We start from the raw sequence: 24,626 nt of genomic DNA on the forward strand, positions 1-24,626 counted from the left end.
AAATCACATCACAGCATACCTTTCTAGAGATCTGCATAGCAGGGGCAAGCATTAGGAAAAAAGAGGGACAAAGAAAGGAACACAAAGGGTTAGGAAAAGCAAACAGTGCTGAGGGAATCAGGGCTGTGCCAGGAGTAAAAATTTAATGATCTGCAGTATAGAAACATAATCTAACACCCAAGGAGACAATGTGCATTCAGATGACAAACCTGTACTCTCCAAAAGTCTCATCTTTCATGGGCCGTGCCTCCGAGTCCATCGGACCCTCTTCTTTATCTTTCACTGCAAAGGAGATTATTGGATTTTATTATCAGTACGATCTCAACCATGTTTCTCTCTAAGCCACTGTCTCAGACATCGATAATGACATTCTGTCACACAACAAGATAACACCGAGTGAAAAAGAGACGTCTGTGTCTGTGGAGAGAAAAGATTGTGACTATCTGTAGACAGAATCTGTTTGTTTATGTGGTTTAGAGTTTGATGTTGAATTAATTTCTCATCCGACTTTGAGTGTAATGGATACCACTCTGAAAATTACTGTTGAAATCCTAAAGAATTTAAATAATTAATTGTTCAGAAGTATAATGCCAGTGGGTTATGGTTGGATTTATTATTCAATTAGTCCTTGCTTTTAGCACAGACAATTAAGACTACTTTAAAAGGAGCCAGCCACTTGTTTCTCCTCTCGTGTGGAGAGGGATGAAAGGCTGCTGCTTTCCTCTGACCACTCAGATAGTGGCCTGCAGGTTACAGTTACTCTTGTGGTTTGTGATTATTATTTCACAGTTCCTCTCAGGGCAGAGCCTCTTACTGTCACAGTGAGGAAGTGCAGGCTTAAAGGTTTGTTTCAGTATGTGTTTGATGTGGAGGCTGTGAGGGAGAGGGTTGGCCAAGTGAGAACTGGTCAATTATGTGGAGTTGGATCACACAGGGAGCTGTTTGGAGAGAATTATAAACACAGTGCAATTTTATTTCAATGTCTTCTTTCCAGTAAGAATAATCTTGTTTACTGTGGTGCATTCCTGTAACTGCAAGGCTTCGTCTTCTACCGCAGTGTCATTTTCATTATAAGACAGCTTTATGGCTCCAGACTGTCCGTCTCAACCAAAAAAAGCTCATGTAGAGGGTGACACAGCAGTTGTCTGACAAACAGGCGCCAGGACAGACTGTATTAGGTATATTCTTCAAGCAAGAACTATCGCCCTACTGTTGAATGTCTCCATGAACCAGTCAAGTTGCAGTTACAGTTTATATCCATGTCTGTCCAGACTCATGTGTAGCCATTAGTTAACAATGCTTCCAGTATGGATGTTGCTGCAAAGAAGCTACATATTCTAAAACACCTGTGCAATCAGCACAGTTTCAAGGTGATTACTCAAGATTAAAGTCAACCAATGCATTATCTGACCAAATGGCTTCCCTTCTGTTTCTGAGTTAGTATGACATTGGATAATGGCCAGAAAAGTATTTTTGCAGAATATTATGACATCAAAGTGAAGTTGACTTTTGATCTTTTGGAGATATAATGTCATAACTTCATCGATTCATCCCATTATAAAATCTGTGTGAAATTTTGTCAAAATTAGTTTATGAATTCTTGAGATATGGCATGTTTTGTGAAGTCACAGTGACCTTGACCTTTGACCACTGACCATCAAATTCCACTAAGTTCTTTCCTGAATCCAATTGGACATTTGTGCCAAACTTGAGAAGATACCCTCAAGGCCATCTTGCAATATCGCGTTCACGATAATGAGAAGGATGCAAGGTCACAGTACCGTTGACCTTTGACCAACAAATTCTAATCAGTTCATGGTGGAGTCCAAGTGATTGTTCCAAATCTAAAGAAAATCCCACAAGGCAGTCTTGAGATATCCCGTTCATGTGAGTAGGACGTGCACAACCCGAAAACACATTGCCTCCGGCAACGTCTATCGCCGCTGTTGCAAACCATTTTCTTTGTAACAGTTCAACATTGTGATGGAACCTTACAGTCATCATGTTGGACTGTACTTGCCTGAGTATTTTCCCCCTTTACTTCTCTTGATGAAGCAGAGGATGAGCAGTGTCAGCAGCAGCAGCACGATGGCGCTCACCACTCCAATGAACCAGCCCTGCGTTGCAAAGCTCGGTTGCACCTCTGTCACTCCTTCAGAGGGAAAAGCAGAGGAAGTCGGAAAGAAAAGGGAGTTTTTTTTGTAATGGGTTAACTGGATGAAGAACAAGAGAAGTGGAAAGGATGAAAAAGGTAAGAGAAACAAGATAAAAGAGAGAGAAGAATCTAGAGTGAAAGCGACAGAGCATTATGCATGCTGACATGGTGGCAGTGCACAGGGGAACCAAAGAATACAATAAGAATACAACACAATACTCCCAAACAAACAGACGTAATGGATCATTTCATACAGCTAACCAAGCTCTCTTTTCACATGAGTCTCTGAAAGCACTTCACAGGCAGCAGAGAGAACCACAAGACATTCTCTGTAGGATCAGGCTTTATATTTAGATGTGGGAAGCCCAGAGGAGAGAGCAGAGAAGATGAAAGAAAGAGGATGAATGGAACCAGAGTGCTCACAGTACCTGTTCCTTCTGTCTCGATGTCAGTCTCCAAGAAGGTGGTGTTGCTGTAGGTGAAGCGTAGACGATAATGAGAGCCAGGAGTAAGGCCCTGGAGGCGGTAGAAAGACTGAGAGGAGTTCACCTCCTCCGTTGTCTTCCAATTACTGCCATCTGCCGAGACATGAAATAAACCTTGATTTCTTTTTTATCGTTTGTGAAACTATTCCCAAAATGGACTAATGGTTTTAAGAGGTTGGAAATAACGAGGTTTTCCTCATGCATTCATTAGCGTAGATACCATACCATTTTTTTTGAGGTAGTGGATCTGGAAGCTAACATTCCTGTGTCTCTTCTTGGTCACCCAGCTGAGGTCAACTGAGTTTTCCCCCACGGTTAGGCTAATGTTGGCAGGGGGCACTGCAAAACATTCAGACAAGGAAATCAAGCTCTCGATCTACAACAATCTGGTCCTGTTTTTCTCAGATGTATGATGGTGAAGACCTCGGTAAATTGGATTTGTACCTCCATCCAGCGTGGTGGAGCCGTCCCTCATGATGGGCTCTCCGTCCCCTGCAGCAGTGCGCCCCCTCAGGAAAAAACGGTAGGGGCTGTGGCGGTCCAAGCCACTCAGGGTGAGGTGGGTGACTGTGGGGTCTATTGTCTCTACCTGCATGGGGCTGTCATCACTCTCCACAACTGACCGCAGCACAGCAGAAAAAACATTCAATCACAATGTGATCTTCAACACATCATTATGGGTGACACATTGACTGACTGATGAGCATCATTAGGAGAATATGCTTCGACATTTATCTCGTGTTATTGATTTACCTGTAAACGTATTGTTTGGTGTCATACATACTATTGATGTACTGATGTCTTTGAATTGGTCATAGAAGCAGTAATATTAAACAGAAGAATTTATGTGCCTGATGTTGGTTATTTTGTGTAAATGACGCTCACTCTGTTGGTACTGCAGGAGATATCCAGTGAGGATTCCATTGGGCTGTCCAGGAGGTGTCCAGTGCAGGGTCATTTCTGTCTCTGATGGGCTGTCCAGCATCAGGGACGTGGGAGGACCAGGAACTAGCAGCAACACAAACAAGGCTGATTAAATGCACTTGGCTTAAAAGGAATAACTAAATTATTTTGATCTACTGTCACCCATTTTCACCCAACAGCTGCTTGCTTAATATCCCTGCATCAATTTCACCCTCCTTCTCTTTGCTCCTCTCTACCCACTCAATATCTAGCTATCGGTGTCATTTCCTCCACTATCCAGCCCTCCCTTCCTCCCGTCTTTCTCCATCTTTGTCTCTCCCTGTCTGTAATTAAACAGTTTCACCCACTTTATCCTAAGCTGTTTAACAGAGATCACCCTTTAGGGCCGCTGCAAAGTCTTTTTTTTTTTTTGCACTGCCTTTGCATTTTACCACAAAACAAAACAACGATGGCATCATGTGGCCCCGTCTGTGATTTCAGATAGCATGCTGGCATTGCAGAAGCAAAACAGGCGAGATAGGGGTGACCTTTAACATAACATCGTCGGCCTCTCGTGTGACATATAATGTGTGCGTCCGCAGTGCTATCTAAACAATAACATTGGCATAACATGTTAACAACAATCATTTACCGTCCTTGATATAGTGTGGCTGACCTCGCCCTCTGCTCAGAGGGTAAGGAGCTCCCGAACTTCAGTGTCTCTCCAATTTGCGGGCCATAGTTCTCATAATTTAAGTTAGCTGCTAACTGCAAGTAGCTGCTTTTTAAATATCCTGGCTTGTCGCCCTTCACTCTCCAACCCCTGATTTTTCCTCTACTTGACATTCTTACCTCCCTCTTGAGTGTTGAAGGACAGCGTCTCAGAGGGGGGTCCCTCTCCCTTGCTGTTGAATACCATGACTGCCAGGTCATAGTGAGAGTATGGTCTGAGACCACTGATCACCTTCTTCTCCTCGCTGGCTCCAGTCGCCACCACCATAGTGCTCTCTGGCTCCTTGGACCTCCGGCCTTGGTGGTGGCCCCTGGAGCCAGTTCTGGTCAAGTACACCTGGATCCACAAAGGAAATCATGGGTTATCTTCTGAGCTACATTCATTTTTTTTAGAACTAATTTATTTCACATCAAGAGGCATTTTCTTATGGTATTACATGCACACAATGCACAACGTGAGTTACTGCTTGTAAACACAGTTGTAAGCAAAAAAAATTAAACTAAAAGCCAGCCCCAGACTCATTCTCATTTGGCTTTTTGCCTCACTATATTTGCAGTTTTTTTTTTCAGCAGCTCTGTCTCTTGGATGTCTGCTGTTTACTGTCTGGCAACGCCCACAAATGTCCCGAACACAGAAAATACAGGCAGAGGGCAAAGTCTCTGCAGGAAAATACACTGCAATCTGCAGGTCATAAATCATAATTGAAAGGGATTACTTCTGTGTGAGTCTATACATTGTCTACCCTGCATAGTATATGTTTAAAACTCCACTTTCTAAAAGCATTTTGAAAAGATTAAAGTATGGCTAGAATGTTAAATGGAGGATGCATCATTGGCTCAAAAGAGAGAAAGAGAAGCAGTGTGACTAAAGTGTTATGCATTCTCAAGGGGAGATTATCTAAAATAAAAAAATAAAAAAGCCTCTACTTGTCACAACCTTGAAACTAAAGAGAACTCTGAAGCTCTTGCCAAGCTAAGATCTGGCTGCCACCGCTGTAAACCAAAAGCATGCATTATTCATGAGGAAAGGGGTTGAATATGTTAGGCCAAACAACAGAGCGGAAACAGGATCAGTACCTTGTATCCGAGCAGGTGTCCTCTGACCTTCTCTTTGTCTACTGCTGCCCAGTTCACTCTGATGGTGGTGCTGTTTATCAGTACAACACCCACATCCATTGGAGCCTCCAGTGGAACTGAGAGACAATGGCAGACAGTGATGTATGAGACAGAATACCAAGTAGAAATACTCCCAGTTAAAGAAAAGTTGCTGAAAAACTGCTTAGCAACACATTTCTGAATTATATTTTACCATCTTCTCCAGAGTAGCCAATGATGGGGTCTGGCTCAGGTCCCTCTCCTCTCTCATTGACAGCCTGAACTTTGATTTCAAAGGCAGAAAAGTTGCCGATGTTATTGACTGTGAGTGATGGTGTGGTTGTGTAGTTGGTGTGCCAGCTGGGCCCGCTGCCCACCACTCGCCGCCACAGAACCCGGTACTTGAAGTCAGGTCCATTGAAGTTACGTGTGTTCATTTCCTGCAGTGACAGCAACCAATAATGCACAAGCCCTTTAGAAAAATGTGTTTGATGCTGCTTCAGAAAAGTAATATATTCAGGTAACAGATGTACCTGCCAGGTGATGACCAAGGTGTTTGGCTCTTTGGACTCACTCCTAACACCCTCAGGGTTATTGTCTGGGACTGTGAGAGAAGGGGGGGTGTACAGACAGATGATGGGGAAGGGGTCTATGTTAGAGTAAATGTGGTAGAACATTTCTATACCATATTTTGAAGCTGTCATGCTATTTAATCATATTGGCAGGAGGCAAAACAAGCAATACAGATTATATACATGACAGAACTGATCGTTCATTCACTACAATCTATTGGGAAATATTTATTGGTACAAGACAAATATCATCTAAAGATATTGAGCCTCAGTCGCCATCTGTTCTTAAGAAGAAATTTAATCTTAAAATCCACTGATGCATTTTTCAATTGGTTTCCAATGCACACTTACGCACATTTTGTGCCAAAATGTACAGACTAATTAGTTATTTCATTTTCTTCGATTATAAATTAAATTCTTCAATTTTATAATATTATAGTTTTCATATTACAATAATATTTGTATGTTTTTTAATATTATTTTATTATTTCAAAAATCGTGTTATTTTAAATCAAAAACTAGACTGACAAATCAATTTCATATCACAGTTTCTTTTTCACATAATTCACTGTACAGCATACAGCAATGGAAAGGTTAATTATGCTCTAGTAAATACCACTGGTGTTTGGGGCTAGGACAAAAGGTGACAATGCAGCATTCAGATTAAGTATAAATAACTGCAGAAACATTGCATAAAATTGTCCAACTTTACTCCCTCCTCACTCGGTTTCTCTCTGAACACACACACACAGAAACACACGCTCCTTGGAGAGTTGAAGTAGCACTAATCTCTTCACTTTCTGCAAAAATACCTCCACTACAGAACATAAGTTGTTTTTCCCTCTTTTTTAAATGCATGGAGTCCGGCACTCCATCCTATTCCAACTTTTGATTGGGCATTCTCAACTTAATTCTCTGAACCCCCTCTTCTTCTTCTTCAGTATCCTTTTATCATGAATCTAACGTAGTCCATTATTAGCTGCCAGCAAAAAAGCTGTAACAGGAAAATGGTTACAGACTGAATCTTCAACAAAGACTGACTGGATAGATATCGTGACAGTTGTTCAAAGTATGGAGAGAATGACTTTTTTGCTAAATCTGCGGGTTGATAAATTGTGGCAATACTGGGAAAAAATGGAACTTGTGAAGTCATTTGATGATTAATGGTCCTCTTAATGAGCTGGTATGTATTTCCATCAGTATAATATTTTTATGAGAGCACAGGTGACCAGGCATTTGTTCTATTATGTTTTTCCTTGTGTTTCCATGCTTCCCTAAAACGCTGGCTCTGACCTTCAGCAGGTGTGTTGTGGATTTCAGATGGCTTGCTGGGGCCACTCATTCCTACATCATTGATGGCAATGACCCGGAAACGGTAGGACATGTAGGGCCACAGAGGGAGGCTAGCATGCTCCTTGTTTCCTCTTACTCGCTTCAGCTCTTCCCAACCCCTCTCCTTTGCAGCTTGGTTCTCAAACTCAACCACATACTCTGCAGAGAGAGAGAGAGTGACAGAGAAAGACAGGATGTAAACAATAAGGAAGCAATAGAAACATAAATAAACACTCATTGGCGATAAAGTCATATTGAGATGCTTTGAGCTTCACAATAGTCTGACGCTGCAGATCAAATAATAATCCTGTCCAAGTAATGAAAACGGAGCAGCCTTTCATTTCGCCAGAGGGAGATAAATGATATGGGCTTGTTGCTCTGAGAATAAGAGTTAGACGAGATGAAAAGTTCTATGTTTGCATTTGTCTGTGTGTGTCTAAGTCGGTGCATATCCTTACTTGGTTGAACTACAGATAAAGTCAAGATCACAGCAGAGGAAATTTTCTAAAACCACAAAATCTCATGTCTATCCATTCAAAAACAGTTATAGCATTGAAGTGAAGAAAATCAGGAAGAATGAGTATGTGTGTGTGTTTGTCTGCATCATACCTTGCACAGCACTGTTGTGGTCATCTCCCGGAGTCCAGCTGAGGGTGACTGTACGATGCTTAGCATCAGTGATCTGGAGGTGGACAGGAGGGTCGGGACGATCTGAGGGGACAATAACAATAGTAGTATCACTACCTCCTGCCTGTCTACTTATTTCAGACAGGAAAAACATATTCTAAAATGACTGAACATCACAGAGTAAATGATGAGTGGTCTTACCCCACAAAGTGAGGCTGCCACTGGCTTGAGTTGTTTCAAGTGTAGTCATGACCTGACAGGTGTACACGCCCTCATCATCCTCGTCCACGTTAGTTATTTTAAAGTCTGGTCCATCAGTTGTGTATCTGAGGAAACAATGTCAGAATTGTTATCCTCATCTTTCTCCCCATTTTTAATATGATTACCTCCTTTTATTCAGCATTATCTCTCCTTTTTTTTCCTGCATTTTTTCACCATGGTAAGTCAACTATTTATGTGTTTGCTTATGTAAAAGGAACAATACAGATAAACAGTGTTACCAGGGATGCACCAAATAATCAGCTGAACATCTGTATGTGCCAATATTTGCCTTGTTGACCGCAGCCTAATGGCATATAAGATGACACACACTGATGTCAGTGGCCAGTGGTTCCCGGCTGTGTCATATCAATTTTGCGCAGGTTGAAAAAGGGGACTCGAGAGTAATGGCATCCCAACGCTTGTGTACAACAGAAAATGTGTTTGGAACTGTGACAGCCTCTCATTACCTCTAATGCTGTGTTCACACTACAACATGACCAACTAATATAACACTGTGTTGCTGTTTAAGAGCTTGTTAACGCAGGTACATCGTCATAGGTGTGTGTCTGCTACAAAGCACCTCAGACCGAATGGCAACTTGAGTTTGTATTTGGCCATAAAAATATCTATGCCTTTAATCAGCGTCTAGGCCCTACTATAACATTTCACTGGCCCATTGCATCCTTATGTACTCATAAAGCTAGCATAGCATCAGCTAATTAAGCTAAATAACAGCTAGAAACACAAACAAAGGATTGGCTGATGCTTATCTGCATCATTGGAGCACTGAGAAAGTTGAGGCCAGCTCAACGACAAGAGCAACCTGAGTCGGGTCAGTTTGTCACTTCATGTCACTGGCTTCCATTGAAAATAAATTGTAGCCTGTTGTGTCGCGTGTAGTGTGGACAGCATAAGTCTTTCCATTTATCTTCCAGCAGAGCCAAGAGGTCCATCAGGGTTGAGGAAGGGCCTATAGATATAAATTGTCTGACATCCTGTACGTTTCTTACTCTATGATGAACTGCCAGGATGCCCTTCATATGTCCTTTACTTTACTCATCCATATACGCTGTACACTACTAATGCCTGACTTTCCCACAGCTTATGAGTTGATATGTTTAGTTTAACCCTTTAAAACCTGGTTAGACATCAGTTTTCGTGTGCAGGATTGATTTCTTTCAGAAACAGTAGGCAAAAAGGCAATGACCAATTTGGCAAGAAATTGTCCCACAAATTGCAAGTAATGAAAAAAATGTTGATGTATACACAGTAATAAAAAATAGATATCAGTGAGGGAATCATGATATAAGTTATCTCTTTAATTCTGTTTTTCACATGAAAGGTTATATCCAAATAAAATTGTTTCAGGAATCTGTATGATCAAATTCGTGCTCATTCAAAGATAGTGTAATGATAGCTGAATTACTTTAAAACAGTTTGGTTATTTTTTTCAATAATAAAGATTTCTGTGGATTTCCGGCACAGAAGGGGGAATAAATAACAAGAAAACAAAACTAACGTTGGTATCGGCCATCAGCCCATAATTGCATCGGTGCATCCCTAATTATTACATGGTAAACAGAAACGTAATGTAGACTGGGTATCTAGCAGTAGCTAATTTATATCTCCTCTTCCTAATTAAGCTTAAAACAACTAAACAAACAAATAGATTAAAAAAAACACATCCTCTCTGTACATTCTAACATCATCCTCATTATTGTTATCTCTCATGTGAAGAATTTTGTCTTACTTTTCGTCACTGTGGGAATCAGTGATCTTATTGCCGTTCTTTCTCCACTGAATCTGTGGAGGACTGAGTTTGGGGTCGACAACAGCGAGACAAGTGAAGATTGCTGAGTCTCCACGCAGAACCTTTAGAGCCTGTGGAGGTGACACGATGACTGTCCTGTCTGAAGGAGAAAGCAAGCAGACACACAATGCTGACTCAAGCTGCATGAGGTACGAGTGACATCAGCTGCCAAGGGCCACAGTGTGTGTGTGTGTGTGTGTGTGTGTGTGTGTGTGTGTGTGTGTGTGTGTGTGTGTGTGTGTGTGTGTGTGTGTGTGTGCGCGTGTGTGTATCAGGCAAAGTAGATAATAGACAGATATGATAAAAGTACTCAGGGTCCAATAATCATTAAAAAATAAATAAATAAAGGTTACTTCTATAGCTCCGTACAGAAGGAGGGAGCTGGAATTCCCTGTGCGAAGGGTGGGAGTTGTCCTTTAAAAGACGGTTATCCCTGTGTAACTGTCTGGCGTACAGGGATACTGTGTTAAGCTGTGACTCACCAATCAGCTTACTAAACCGTCAAACAATTTGACTCAGAGTGTCTGTTCTTTAAAGATATGTTTCCAAACCATGACACCAAAGAAAAAGATCAAATCGATTCAGTAAAAGCATGACAGAACAAGGCCATTACGGTTTTGTCAGTGTGGAAATATAACAGTTACTTTTAAAAAAACAAACACTTTTCACATGGGCTGATTATAAGAAAACAGACCTCTGAGCACAGACATCCAAAAGGCCCTACCACCTCTCCGACATAGGCACATACCACATAGACTTTATACCTGTTAAGCCTCTCGTTGTTGTTATCGTCTTGTCGTAGTCAATGCACATCTCTCTGTGTTTTTGTGACTCTTTGTAGTATTTGTCTATGGTTGTTTGTTGCCCCTTTTTGTGGTCAGTTCAAGTCTCTTTATGGATTATTGAAGTCATTTGTGTATTTGTGGTCAGTTTGTGCCTGTGTGTAGTTGCTGTGTGTCTCTTTGTAGTCATTTTATGTATGTTTGTAGTTGCTTTTATGTGTTTGTAGTTGATTTACATCTCTTTGTAGTCATTTTGTGTCTCTTTGTTGTCATTTTGAGTCTGGTTGTAGTTGCTTTGAGTCTCTTTGCAGCTATTTAGCATCTCTTTGTAATTATTTGTGTTTCTCTTGAAGTCATTTTGAGAAATCTTGCAGGTTAAGGCCAGGAGGGCCTCCCACTTTGGGCCCCTTAGCCTGTGCCTGGTAGGCCTATTTAGCAATGCATCCATGCCTTTTTTGCCCACTACTTCACAATTTGCTTCAGAGCACAGTTTTGAATCAATAATTGTGTGTTTGTGTGTGTGTGTGTGTGTGTGTGTGTGTGTGTGTGTGTGTGTGTGTGTGTGTGTGAGAAAGAGAACTCACTGAGCACTTCCAGCTCGGCACTGACAGACAAGTTGGAGTTGTGCACAGAGCAGGTGTAGAGGCCCTCGTCTTCATGGGTGACATTAGAGATCTCAAGCACCCCGTTGGTGAGCAGGTTCACTCTGGGATCCGCCAGAAGGGAGGAGATGTTGCTGCTCTCCCTGGAAAAGACACACACATGCACTCAAAAATACACATTAGAAACTTGGCAAGCAGAGTTACTGCAGGCGCTGATGAATTCACCAGTTCAATCGCTACTTTGCGTATTTCACAGAAAAGAACAAAGCCTGGTTGAATGCCTGCCACACTGACAAAATTCACAGTCACAGCCCAGATGTAACAGTATTTGGCTGTTAATTTATGCATATGAGGAGCTACCTACGCAATTATATCACCTCTGTGAAATTTGTGAAAAATGAAAATCTGCCAGACAACTTGCTTGGATACATAATATAAAATAATGCAATACAACGCAGAGAAGAATAAGGTGGTTATGTGCCTCACCATATGACTTTTGGTTTAGGAGATCCAAAGGTCTCGCACTCCAGTGACGCTTTCATGCCTTCTGCAAATGTGTATGTACTCCCATCCTCAGTAAGGATCTGGGGAGGCAGCTCTGAAAAACAAAAACATAAAAAGAGGAATGAGACACACACAGAACACACACACACAGCTCTTGTTTATTTAGTGACAAAACAAACATTCACCAATGACGTAGACATTTGTGTTGGTGAGGATGGTTCCGTGCTTGTTGGAGGCCTGGCACTGATAGATGGCAGTGTCTCCAAAGTCAACGTCTTTTAGGATTAAAGATCCACTTGCTGTCAGAGAGCGTCTGGGGTCCTTTTCGATTTCTGTTAAAAAAAACAAATACATGCAATCAGTCCATGTATATTGCCCAAGTTTGTTAAGTTATGTTTTTGCAGTTGGGTGTATACCCTGACCAGAGAGGGGAACCCCGTTGATGCTCCAGCTGATGGTAGGAGATGGGATGCCGTCCGCCTGGCAGTCTAGTCTGACAGTCTCACCTGGAGCATATAACTGACTGGGTGGCTCCTTAATCCAGTAGGGAGCCGCTACAAGTGACAGGATGTAATAATTACACACGGTATATGCAAAACATTTTTAATGGGACATTTCACCTAAAAATCAAAAGTACTAGTAGTATATTTTTCCTCTTACCAGTAGTGCTATTTATCAGTGCAGACTGTTTTGAGTGAGTTGCCAAATGTTGGCGATATCGGCCGCAGAGTTGTCTGCCTTCTCCCAAATATATATAAATATAATGAAACTAGAAGGCACTCAGCTTGTAGTGCTCAAAGCGCCAAAGAAAAAAAAAAAACATTAATGTGAAAACTCAACAGCTACAACTACACCGCCAACCGCACCAACGCACTTATAACTCACCTACCACCACTAAGCTAGCTAATGTTACAGCTCATCTGAGGAGGACGCTGTTGATGTCTACATCTCGCGCTGTCACAACACGAGCTTCTCATGCATGAGTAGATGCAAACTTTTTTCTGCGTGGTGATACAGTTGGTGGGTGTAGTTTAGTAGAAAAAAAATAGTTCCTACAAAAAACTGCTCACAACAAGGTCTGTGGATTATCTTGAATAACTGGGTCATGATTTCTGTAAAGAGACATTGGTATTAAGTTGTTCAAATGTCAAACACTCTTCAAACACTCTGCAAATCACACCAGAACAATACAGATTAATAAAAAGCACTACAGGTGAGATAACAGACTTAAGTTTTGCTTTGGGGGTGAACTTTCCCTTTAAGTGAAGTTTCACAACCTTTCAAAGTCTCCAAAATGAAGCAACTGATTGGCAAACGTCTTTGTTGTACTTAAAAGGACGCTCAAGTTTACAAGTCAAGGACTATTAAGTAGACACAGGGAGCACCACTCAGCTTGTAACAGTTGTGTAATGTCTTCTTCTCTTTGTTAAAAGAAAATTACTTTATCGACATCAACCCAAGAATCTCAGTTTGAGATCAGAGAACATGTTTTTAACTAAAAGCCTGCAAACAAGGGCACATGTTCTAAAGAAGTGAATGTTTACTTTGCAGGGATCTATCAAAAGATGCTATCAGGTGGCATTATGGAAACTGCAGGACTTTGACCAATACTAGAGACTTAAAGTCCAGATATCTCTGCTGACACAGTGGCCAAACAGTGGACTTCTGAGTCTGTCACCTGATGCAATGCGGCCCAGAAAGACTTTCACATAGACTTACATTGTGAAAGAGATGTCTGTAAATCAATGGATACATTTTTCGTTTTACTATCAGAATTTGATCCCTTCCATCCAATAACATTTGGAAAGTCTAGTGGAACCACACGATTAAATCATTTTAACCCCTTTTAAGTTAGCGGAGCGCTAAACTGGAAGTAATCAGCTCTGCTTGTGGAAGTCCCTCGTGTGCACTGATTATGTGGGTAATTTTATACATAAGAGTTTAACATTTTTGGCTATATTCCCCACTGAGCAACTTTCACAAAAATGAACAGGGTCAAACCTCCAACGCTGCATTCAGCTGTCTTTATACATCCATGGGACCAAAGCTGTTGCCCTGGCAACAGTAGTCATGTAGTAATGAAAAGGTCTATACAAGATATGTGAAGATGTGATTAACTGTGAATCTGGATTACTGTAGTCACTACTGTATCTTAAAATCACAATACATGCTCAAATCATCCTTATTTCACACGCAATATACCTATTTGCGTGTGTGTGTGCGTGTGTGTGCATGATTGTGTGTGACATACCTTCCACAGTCAAAATGTAAGTGTGTGTGGCCTTCCCTTGGGAATTTTCAGCTATACACTGGTACTCGCCCCCATCACTCTCAGAGATATTACTGAAGCGCAGGCGGCGGTCGAACATGTCTTTAACGGTCCGAGATTCAGACATCTCTCCGTCCTTCCTCAGCCATGAAACTTTGGGAGTTGGACTGAAGAGGAGGAGAGAAGAAGAGGGAGAGGGAGGTAGGAGGAGGAGAGAGAGATGGATGATAGTCAGGTAAGATTGATTTAAAGGAGTGGCTCAAGTTTTCTGATTGATGAGGGCGAAAACATGTGTACGCGTGATCACTCACAGGCCTTGGACGATGCACTCAAGCTCCACGGTCTGGCCCCTGAGAGCATGGTAAGTGGTGCGGCTTCCAGTAGGTATCATCATGTGGGGCCTCCTGTTCCGCAGTACGGAGTTGGCTGAAGAAAGAGAAGTGGAAACACAAAGACGGGGAGAAAGATTCATACATATGTATAGGCAATTTTCAAATTGCCGTACTGCTGACACAGCAGCCACTTTGGAGACTCTGACACACACGCACGCATGCACGCACACGCACACACACACACACACACACACACACACACACACACACACACACACACACACACACAGATGCAGGGCGTGGATTCCTGTGGAGAAGACTTTACTTTTCTAACAACACTTCATTGTACACATTTTCTACACCCACTCGGAGGTCTCATGTTAACATGTGCTCATCTTTGTGACCTCTGCTTGGACCACAGATGCTGGCAGCCACATCTCTGTGTGAGCTGCATCTCATTACCACTGGGCTGAGGAGGTGATGGGCCCCCTGCCGCCTCTGTGACCGTCTACTGGATATGGTACTGCTTCGGTCAGCACAACATGCCACCACATGGGGTGAACTGACTTTGGTTAACTACGAGGCCTCAGAGGTTCTCAACAAATGTTCATGCTGACTATTTATCATACTGTGTGTGCCAATTTAATATACAGATCTATACAGTAATTTATGATGATAGATTTCTCCTATGCAAATTAAATAATTAAGAAGACTGATTTTTAAGTCATGTCACTGTAAATCTATGCAAGGCATCTTTCAAAATGAATATACTTTGCAAAACAAGAGGCATGTAGCAAGGAAAGCATTAGCTTGATCTTAAAGGTTCAGTTACCTAAATGGCAAAATCATAGACTGATCAGCCACAATATTAAAACCACTGACAGTTGAATTAAATAACATTGATCATTTTGTTACAGTGCAATGTTCTGCTGGAATACCTGGTATTCACGTTAATACCACTTGACTCACATCATCAACCTTAACACCATGTAAGACAAAGTACACCCCCTCATGGCAATGGCACCCCCAGCAGGACTATATGCCATGCTACACAGCGAAAACTGTTCAGGAATGGCACGATGAAGGTGACAAAGGGCTCGAGGTGTCGGTCCTGGCCTCTAAATTCTCCAGATCCCAATCATCCGTGGGATGTACCAGTAGCCCACCTTGCAACCCACGGGACTTAAAGGATCTGCCACCAATACCCTGATGGCAGACACCACAGGACACTCACAGAGGTCCTGTGTCCATGCGTCGACAGGTCAGAGCCAAGTCTCATCCAAGGAAGCATGTTGGTGAAGATTCCCAGTCATCTAGTTCATGGTAATTCTAAGCGCTTAATCGTAGACAAGTGGACTTGCTTGAGTTTCTTGAAGATTTTTAAGCTCTCATTCGAGAGGCTAAACTCCAGCTAGTCCAATTACATATGATTTAGCACTTGATCCAAAGAGGCCTCTCTGGTTCCCAGAGTTGGGCGTGGGGTAACGAAACGTCCCACGAATGCTTGATCGGATTGGGATTTGAGATCAAGTTGATGCCTTGAACTTCCTCAGGCAACTCCTAAGCAGTTTTTGTGGAATGACATGGCATTGATATTGGAGAGTGCCATTACCACGAGGGAGTTTCATTGCCATGAAATATGCCCATTGCACTTTATTGCTTTAAATTCTAAATAAAACTAGCCTGAGCCTAAAGATGCATCTCTGGAAGTTCAGGTCAGATCAGTCAAGTCTACTGTAAGTCGGTCAGTTGATCCAGAGTAAAACTCACAGGGGTTTACAGTCAGAGTGATGGGTTCCTTTGCAAGAATGGTACGTGTGGCCAGGTACTGGACATTGCAGGTGTAGTCATCCCTGCTGTCCTCAGTTGTCAAGTGGGCAAAGTATAGGTTGCCATCCTTCCCCACCACCACCCGCTCACTTAGCACGATATGGTGTAGCCCTGCAAACAGAGGGAGAGAAGATGTGAGACAGAGAGCGAGAGAAACTGATGAGAGATAGAGGCAGCGGGAAAATGAGAAACAAGGGAGGGAGAGGGAGAAGCTTGACAAGAGGATAAAATAGTGAGAGGAAATCGAAGAAGGAGACACAGAGATACAATAGGATGAGAAAAATAGAAATATGATGATAAAGAAACGTCGGAGAGCAGAGGTAACAATAGGCTCTGCTAAGCCTACAAAAGGTACTGAAGACATTAAAAACACATCCAGAGACAGATAAATGCATGAAAGGACATTCTGGACATTGAGATAATATTGTCTCAGAAATAAATGATCAACTACCTCATTATGATGTAATTAGACAACAAAGGGATGGATAGATACTCTAAGTAGCAGATTTATTGAGGAGACAGGACAGATGTAATGGAAGGAGAGATGGAAAGGTAATGTACTCACTCCAGTCCATCCAGTGAATGATAGGCTCCATAGTGCTCTGCGGGGGGTTACACTTCAGGACGATACTGCTTCCCTCGTCAGACTTCACATTAACCTTTTTCTCTTTCTGCTGGGACGGGGGAACTAAAGGGGAGCACGTGAGGAAAGCACACACACACGTTAGTCTGTACACATACACACTAGGGGTTAATCACCAGAAGCCCCCATAAGACACTATCACGATACCACAGTCGCGATACAATATCGTTTCAATTTTACATGTTTAGCAATATTACATATATTGAAATACATTGCGATTTACTACATTATTTAATAATGAAAATTAAGGAAAAACTTTTTTAGAAAATTTGTAGTAATAAAGGCATAAGAATGTCATAAAAAAGTAGGGATGGCTAAGGTTAATGATGTATAAAAAAATCAAAAGTGAGGGATTAAATGCAGATGTGCATGGAGAAGATGTGAATCGGTAGCAGCTGTGTGGAGTCATAATAATATATATAATAATACCAATGAAAAAAATGGACGGTCAGTGAAAATAAAAATACTGCAAAAGACAAACACAAAAAGAACACTGGTGACAAATGGTGGATGGGAGAGCAAATACAGGTGTGTCTGTGCCTGTGTGACTGTGTTTCCATTTGTACGTCTGACTTTAAAGTCTATATGTTTGTGTTAGATACATGTGTGGTCCTATTTGTGTTTGTGCATATATCTAAATGTACATGAATGCTGTTTGGGTTTGTTGTGGCATTGGCTTACCAGCAACTCAAGGGATTCAAAGCTTAGAATACTTTAAATTGAAATGTTTTATTTTTATTTATTTAATTATTTTTTGTCCAGCTGAGTGTAGTTTCAGTGCTACCTGTTCTGTAAAACAATATAACCCCTGTCAGATGGTGAGTTGTTTTTTGTTTTTCTAACTTAGTAGAAAAGTCATCTTGGTTTTTGATTTTTAATAAGATAAAGTTCTCAGTCTGTTATTCACACTTCAATCATTTTTATTGCAGCAAAATCTATCTGCTGAACTGAAAGAGCAATACATTTTATTAATATAGCAGGCTACTATAAATTTAAATTTATAATTTCAATATTAATAATTTATCACATAAAATAATCTATACTTGGCATCTGTGTATTGATACAATATGGCAACGAAAAATAACGTGTTACTGTGCTGTATCGTTTTTTTCCCCCCATATGTGTGCACAACCACCTATGCAAACATTCTCGGTGTCATGTAAAGATTTCCAGAGAAAAATCCACATCACACATCAACTTAAACACACCATACAGTGGATAAGGAGTATTATTCCTAAATCTCCATTTGAGGAAGTTTAAAAAATGGGAGGGACGTAAGAAGGCGCCAGGTTGTCTTTTCCTTGCAGAGGTACAATAATGTGATTTGTGAGTCATATGTGTGTACCCCCCCTTTCCCTCTGCCCATTGTTGATAACCCCACAGGAGCTACTGAAGAGCGCTTCCCATGACATCAACTCAAGAGCGTTTCTGGGGAAACCGTTGTCAGGGAAACTGTGAAGGAAGGAGGTCGCCCAGGAGAGAGTCAGTCACACAGGTGGATGGATACACAGAGGTGCTCTTTACTTTTGCCCAGGGGCCCCCGTGCGTATGTGCGTGTGTGAATACATGAGTATATGCTGATTATCATGTTATTGCATGTAATTATGTTCTAAGTGTCTGTACTCTGAGCTCTCGGTGTGAGCCTCCATCTGCTAACAAATGAGTCCTCTATAAAGCAGGGCAAGGAAAAGGTTTATGTGCTGGCTTTGCTCACAGCTTTGTAAACCGCTGTTATTGCTGATATAAACCAACAACAGCACAGCTCGCTTCTAATCTGGACCTTGAAGGCATTTACGGGAGCCTCAACACTGAAAATGACATCTATAAAAAACGCACAGCTCTTCTAATGTGATGCGATTTGTTTGAAAACATATCAGAGGAGGTTTGATTAGTTTGATTCTATTTCAAATGGTGTGATTCATCTCTCAAGGCCTGAGCCAAGTGATTACAAATCAGCAAATCCTCACTGAGCATGAAGGAATTTGAATATTCTAATGAACCATTGAAATGTGAGGACTCCGTCTAAACAACTGGTCAGTGGTTGCTTTAGGATTATCCGCTTGTTCTTACCATCGGTGCTGAGTATCGCCTCGTTAGAGACGGCTCTTCCCAGCTCGTTGGATGCGTAGCAGACATATTTGCCCTGGTACTGCTTCACGGTGTCCATCGTATTACTGAGAGTGTAGAATGCGAATGAGCCAGAGCGTTCAGACACCTTCAGTTCTGGGTCCTTGCTTGGGTCAAACTCAACTCCATCCTTCGTCCATCGGAACCTTAGGCAAAGAAAATGACAAAGAATCTGACATGCTGGTGGGAGAGTGTTCACTTAAATATCAAAGTCAAAAAAATAATTTCCATGCCTTTGATAAAAGCAATTTTTTTACACACACAAGCTGTCCTCACATGTCGCTGAATTTGAGGGCACAAATGACTTGATGCAAAATTTACACGGGATGCCCCAGTGGGACTCATAAGCTTGTGCTGTGTAATTGCGATATTCATCTTTTCCTTGGCAATTGGAGCAGTTTTCCACTTCAGAGCAGCTAAGACACTCTGAAAAGATCGCTCGAGGGCTTAATGACATTTATCCCTTGTTGAAATGAGAACTCTGACTGTAAGAAGCTGTGCTCTCATGTAATACTAATATGTAGATGTCAGCTGAACAAGGAGAGGGAAGGTCACCATTCTCAGTTTTCTAAAAAGGTAACTGTTGGCACGGCTCCACCATGACTTATATGGCATCCTCACAATGTTTGTGTTTGTGTGTGTGTTGACTAACTCGGGTGGAGGGTTGCCGGTGGCTTCACAGCTCATGACAAGGTCTTCAACACTAAACACGGTGACAGACTCCGGCTGCGTGGTGATCACTGGAGGCCTCTTTACTGCAAGAACAAAAAACATAGTTAGTATATAAAGCATGTGCACAGATGCTATTACACACCTTTATGGTTTACAAAGACACCAGCACATACTCAGAATAGTGCTGCAGTCTTCACATGACCTGCTTTCATTCTGCATCCGCTGTAATAACTCCAGCTATGACATTCACACTTATATCACCTCATTGTACCACACATATCTCTATGGCTGTTGGTAACGGCTTAGAAAACAGCACAGAATAGTCAGAGATACAACTCATTTTCATAGTTTAGCAGCTGCCGATAAGTACATTCAGTCAATATCACTTAAAAAAGACTCCCCAGAGAAAGAGATGAAATGTAGGCCGAGGAAAAGAGTGAGAGTAAGAGAGCAAGCGGAGAAAATGGGTTGAGATGAGAGGAAATTGATATAGCATAATGTAAGAGGGAGAGTTCATGTAAAAGAGATATATGGCACAATGTGAGACTGAGAGATAGGCACAGGGAGGGAAAGAGTCTGTGGGGAAATGAAGCAGGGATTTCGAAGGGGGAAAAAAAAAAAGTAATGACCACCAGAAGAGGTTTCTCCTTCTCTGTCGCCACTGTCCGCCATAGACATAAAACAGGCTCATAAAAACCAGCATACAGGAATCCGCTGTGAATACTGCATTGAACCAGCACGTTTGATTTCTCCACATGCTTTACAGCCAGTGTCGTACTTTTATGTTCTGTTTTTTCAATATTTATAGACAAAAATGTAAATCTTTTTCTCAACATAGCTTCAGTTACAACGCAATACTGGCTGTTTGCTGTGGAAAAGAGGTCACAGAGTCTTTAATTTGACCTTATGTGACAGACACAAAGCCCAAGATTAATTAACATTATGTCTGTAGATGGGTGAAGGCATAGGCGGAGCAAGACAACCAGCTTTTGTGGTGGATCTGCCTGTTTTTGTATGTCTCTTATGTTTTATTTTTGTGTCTTTTCGAAGTAATTTTTTGCCTCTTTTTGACCATTTTGTGTCTCATTGTGGTTGTTTTGCCACTTTTTGTAGAATTAAAAAATAATCTTCTTTTGCAGTTCTTTTGCATCTCTTTATAATCTGTATAGTCTGTACGTGTTAATTTGACTGACATTTTGCGAGTGAAAGCCCAAGGGGACCCCTGGGACTTTGGGCCCCTGCATCTGTGCCGGGTGGGCTCGCTTAGTAATCCATCCATGGGTAAAGGAGGACACAGGATGGAGCTGAGCAGACAGGGGAGATGGATGGAGGCGCAGCAAGAGGAGAGCACACGCAGAGCAACACAGCAACAGAGCAAAGGGAGACAGAGGCAGAAGGAAAAAAACAACAAACAAGGGGGGGATTCAGAAAGAGACAAATAGGGAGAGTGGGGGAATTTAATGAAAGAATTCCCACTGATAGAAGAAATAAGCCCATTTCCTCAGCTGATCAAATTGAAGTTTGGGCTGCAGGCACAGCTCCATTATTGGCAGAGGAGGAGGAGAAGCGCCGGTGCTTAGTGCTTTAACTCCTCTTTATTTCCCCATGTCTTTGATCTGACAGCCCTGCTGCCTCCTTACAGACAGCAGCTCCTCAAACTTCCTCCTCGCTACAGGGATCTCACCTACCGGGACTCAACAAGGCTAAACACACACCCACTTACAGTAAGAGGCGCACAGAAATGGGGCACATGTTCACAAAACAGCACACATCCTCACGTACAAACACACGTGCACGATAAAACACACACACTGAAACAGGTGCATAAACACGGACGCAAGCACGGGCATAACACTGCAAATGCACACTAATGGCTGATTTATTAAAGTGCAACACAGTGCGACGGGACTTTTATTGTGTGCTGGATGGAAAATAACCTCTCTGGCATAATGAAAGTGTTTACAATAAGCTTTGCCAGCACCAGCATTAAGACAGACAGACGTCAATAAAGTTAAAAGCACTTACGATCTCTTATGTGGTCTGTTAGTCCACAGTGGCGGCCAGAGAAAAGGCAGTGAAGGAAAAAACATTTTAGTAACAGTAAACAAGAAGGGGAAAAGACAATTAATATACAGCAGAGACAGCTAGATAGATAGATAGATTACTGAAAAACAGTTATGACACATGCATGATAAAGCTGTGTAATGTCTCCTGTAATGGAGTGTGGCTTTTAACCTCGGCCTCCTTGTCACTGATTTCAACACATCTCCTGTATTGATCCTGATCACCGCCCCAGTGACCGCCTCATTGACATGGCAAAGGCTCGCTAATTGAAAGGCAGGGGACACCTTGACCTTTTACATCTTTGACCCACTCCACCTTCTTCTTCCTCATCATCCTCCCTTCATCCTCCTCGTCCCCCTCACCTCTGTGTCACCTCTCCCCCTTTGGGAATTAAACTGGGAGATTTACAGCATTTCATCAACATTTACAACATCAATATAGTTTATTTGTGTGTGTGTCAATGCATGTGCAATATCTTAACACACACTTGAAGTCTGTGTGGGTGGTGAAGGAATGTGACTCATTGCAAGTAGTCTTAGATAAAGAGTGAACAACAAAAGCAGCAGTGGAAACAATATTCCTTCTCTCTCTCTTTCTATTGGAGCTCTGTGGGCTGACAACGGCGGAGAAGAAGAGGATCAATTTCCCTGCAGGGCCACAAGCTCAGCTGTATTTCTAATGCCCACATATTGCATTGAGGAGGAGGACAAAATGAGAGCGGGTGAGGAAAAACCTTGGTGGATTTTTTTTGTTGTATAACTAAACTGTTGATTAAATTACTCCCCAATCAGATTCTGGTTTGCACCAAGGAAACCAGATCAATAGTGGGACTAATCAATGCAGTATAAGGGGATCAATTACAAAGTAATTAGACACACCACAGGCGCAGATGAGCACTAACCAAAGAAACCTCAGACAGTGCATTATTTGGAGCATAATAGCGCAATCCAACCCTGAATACCGAGGTTACTGAGAGAGAAACACATGTTCATTCAGCTCATTTGCACTGACTAATCACGATGAAAGATCATTATTAGCGTGCTTTGATGAATCAACAATGTAATTATCACAACAAATAGATCTTTGAACCTCATGGAAGCACTCAGCTACTATTGTTATGAAGGTGTTTCATGAATCTGTACTCACAGTTGGAGGGTATGTGTATGGCTGCTCGGCTGGGCCGGGCAGCAAGGGAAAGGAGGAGAGGGAGTAGGAGGGGGAGGAGGCGAGAGGAGCACTGCCCCCTACTGCCAACCTGCTGTCGCTGCGTGTGAGGCATTGCTCACTGTCCCATCAAAGTCCCACCTGCTCACACACACGTAGGGTAAAACACACACAGACAACCTCACACACTCGTGCAAAGCAAGTGTGAGGCTTTGTTTCTTTTTCAGGAGGCCTCGGCTTTGCCCCGTATGTCCCTCTTGTCTTCTCTTTTTTTCCCCCTCCTCTCTCCTTTTGCTCTCTTCTTTAAGTCAGGTCCACGCCCTCCTGCTGGTCTCCTCTCTGAAACATAAAAGAGAGGGGGGAGGTGAGGGATGGACAAGTGGAGAAGCGAAAGGGAGGGGCAGAGCGGGGCCATGTGTCAGAATGGGAGAAAAATTACCCTGTGCCATGTGGTAAGGCCTATACACAGACCGAGACATGGAGTTAACACACCAATCAAAGGTCAACAGTACACATCCCAACAAAAAGAACCAACAATGCCAAACAGTGAACGTGTTCTTGCAAAAAAAAAAAAAAAAAATCCCCATTTGGTTAATTACATGACCAGTGGCCCATATGGAAGGGCCAGTCAGCAGGACAGATGGACAGAATACCACAACAAGAAGCTGAACAGAGCCTCGCAGCACCCAGATGGGCTGTGGACAGACAAACGCAGATTGATGATGTGTCAAATCAGATAATATGCGAGACAGACAAACAAATAGTTGATAATTAGGTTGACTGGTCCGAGCTGGGTTGCGCGAACTGAACAGTCCCCAGTGTACTTGGATTATAGTGCTGTGATAAGTGTGCGATAAAGATGCTATCAGTCATGGTGAGTGAGGCAAACCACCCCTGCAAGGAGTCTACCCGTTCTCCATCTGTACGCTTGGATCCAGTCCTCGCCACAACATACAGGCTGTCCTCCCCCGCGGCACCACGTGGTGCAGCCCGCTGACTGTTTACACTACTCAGTATCACACACAAAGAACTGTTACAGCGCACCATGATTAAGACGTACATGTGAGACAAAAGAAAATGGCGATAATAGAGAAAGGCTGCTTGTTTGGCAGCTCTGCAATAATGGCAGCCTGATTGAAAGAGTTCTGGCTCTGCACTCCGCTGTTTGTTGGCAGTGCCACAATGGAGTGATGGGTGACCTTGGACAGTGGGGGGGGGAGGTCGGAGAGAAGAGGAGATGAAGATGATGGAGAAGTGGAGCGTGAGGAGAGGATGGAGGGATGTGATTATCATTCATTTATCTCGTGGGTAATGACTGGGCCAGTTAATTACAGGGGATATTTCCATGTCAATCAGTGAAAAATGTATATATATCTTCGAAAGAGCAACAGGAATATGAGATTTATGTACCAATGTATCAATGGAGCCAAATGAGATGAAATTAAAGACCAAACAAGAGCTGAGCCCTTAATAAGGCAGTTTAAACTAACAGCATTGGGATTAAATGAGCCATTACACTAACTTGCTTGCTTTGTCAGAAGAATGGCACAACAAGCACACAGAGAGGGAGAAAAAGGAGGGGTGAAGTGGGTGGAGGACTTGAGGGGAAGATAAAGAGGAAAAGTGGGTTTGAAGAGGAGAGCTGAGGAGACAGAGGTAGAGGTG

At 42.3% G+C, this 24,626-nt stretch overlaps 1 protein-coding gene across 4 annotated transcripts in view; it reads right to left on the reverse strand.

Moving 5' to 3' along the window:
* l1cama (L1 cell adhesion molecule, paralog a) overlaps window positions 1-24,626 on the reverse strand; it is a 62,058-nt gene that overhangs the window by 2,793 nt on the left and 34,639 nt on the right. For 2 of the 4 annotated variants that reach the window (XM_042491480.2, XM_042491479.2), the window contains 27 exons: window positions 22,944-23,300; window positions 21,759-21,773; window positions 19,714-19,816; window positions 19,005-19,207; window positions 16,857-16,979; window positions 16,232-16,402; window positions 14,441-14,555; window positions 14,112-14,296; window positions 12,283-12,414; window positions 12,046-12,192; window positions 11,843-11,954; window positions 11,339-11,499; window positions 9,913-10,072; window positions 8,103-8,227; window positions 7,884-7,985; window positions 7,236-7,433; window positions 5,904-5,974; window positions 5,585-5,810; window positions 5,353-5,468; window positions 4,396-4,612; window positions 3,526-3,648; window positions 3,085-3,258; window positions 2,866-2,979; window positions 2,584-2,733; window positions 2,021-2,152; window positions 210-282; window positions 20-31 (listed from right to left, as the gene is read on the reverse strand). In XM_042491480.2, the coding sequence (XP_042347414.2) occupies window positions 20-31; window positions 210-282; window positions 2,021-2,152; window positions 2,584-2,733; window positions 2,866-2,979; window positions 3,085-3,258; window positions 3,526-3,648; window positions 4,396-4,612; window positions 5,353-5,468; window positions 5,585-5,810; window positions 5,904-5,974; window positions 7,236-7,433; window positions 7,884-7,985; window positions 8,103-8,227; window positions 9,913-10,072; window positions 11,339-11,499; window positions 11,843-11,954; window positions 12,046-12,192; window positions 12,283-12,414; window positions 14,112-14,296; window positions 14,441-14,555; window positions 16,232-16,402; window positions 16,857-16,979; window positions 19,005-19,207; window positions 19,714-19,816; window positions 21,759-21,773; window positions 22,944-23,076 (3,593 nt within the window). In that variant the 5' untranslated portion in view covers window positions 23,077-23,300. The remainder of the gene's footprint in view (window positions 1-19; window positions 32-209; window positions 283-2,020; window positions 2,153-2,583; window positions 2,734-2,865; window positions 2,980-3,084; window positions 3,259-3,525; window positions 3,649-4,395; window positions 4,613-5,352; window positions 5,469-5,584; window positions 5,811-5,903; window positions 5,975-7,235; window positions 7,434-7,883; window positions 7,986-8,102; window positions 8,228-9,912; window positions 10,073-11,338; window positions 11,500-11,842; window positions 11,955-12,045; window positions 12,193-12,282; window positions 12,415-14,111; window positions 14,297-14,440; window positions 14,556-16,231; window positions 16,403-16,856; window positions 16,980-19,004; window positions 19,208-19,713; window positions 19,817-21,758; window positions 21,774-22,943; window positions 23,301-24,626) is intronic. The other 2 variants (XM_042491482.2, XM_042491481.2) reach the window with 2 other exon arrangements.

The sequence above is a fragment of the Plectropomus leopardus genome, chromosome 9 (assembly GCF_026936395.1).
Source record: "Plectropomus leopardus strain MGB_pleo_1.0 chromosome 9, ASM2693639v1, whole genome shotgun sequence".
NCBI lineage: Eukaryota > Metazoa > Chordata > Actinopteri > Perciformes > Serranidae > Plectropomus > Plectropomus leopardus.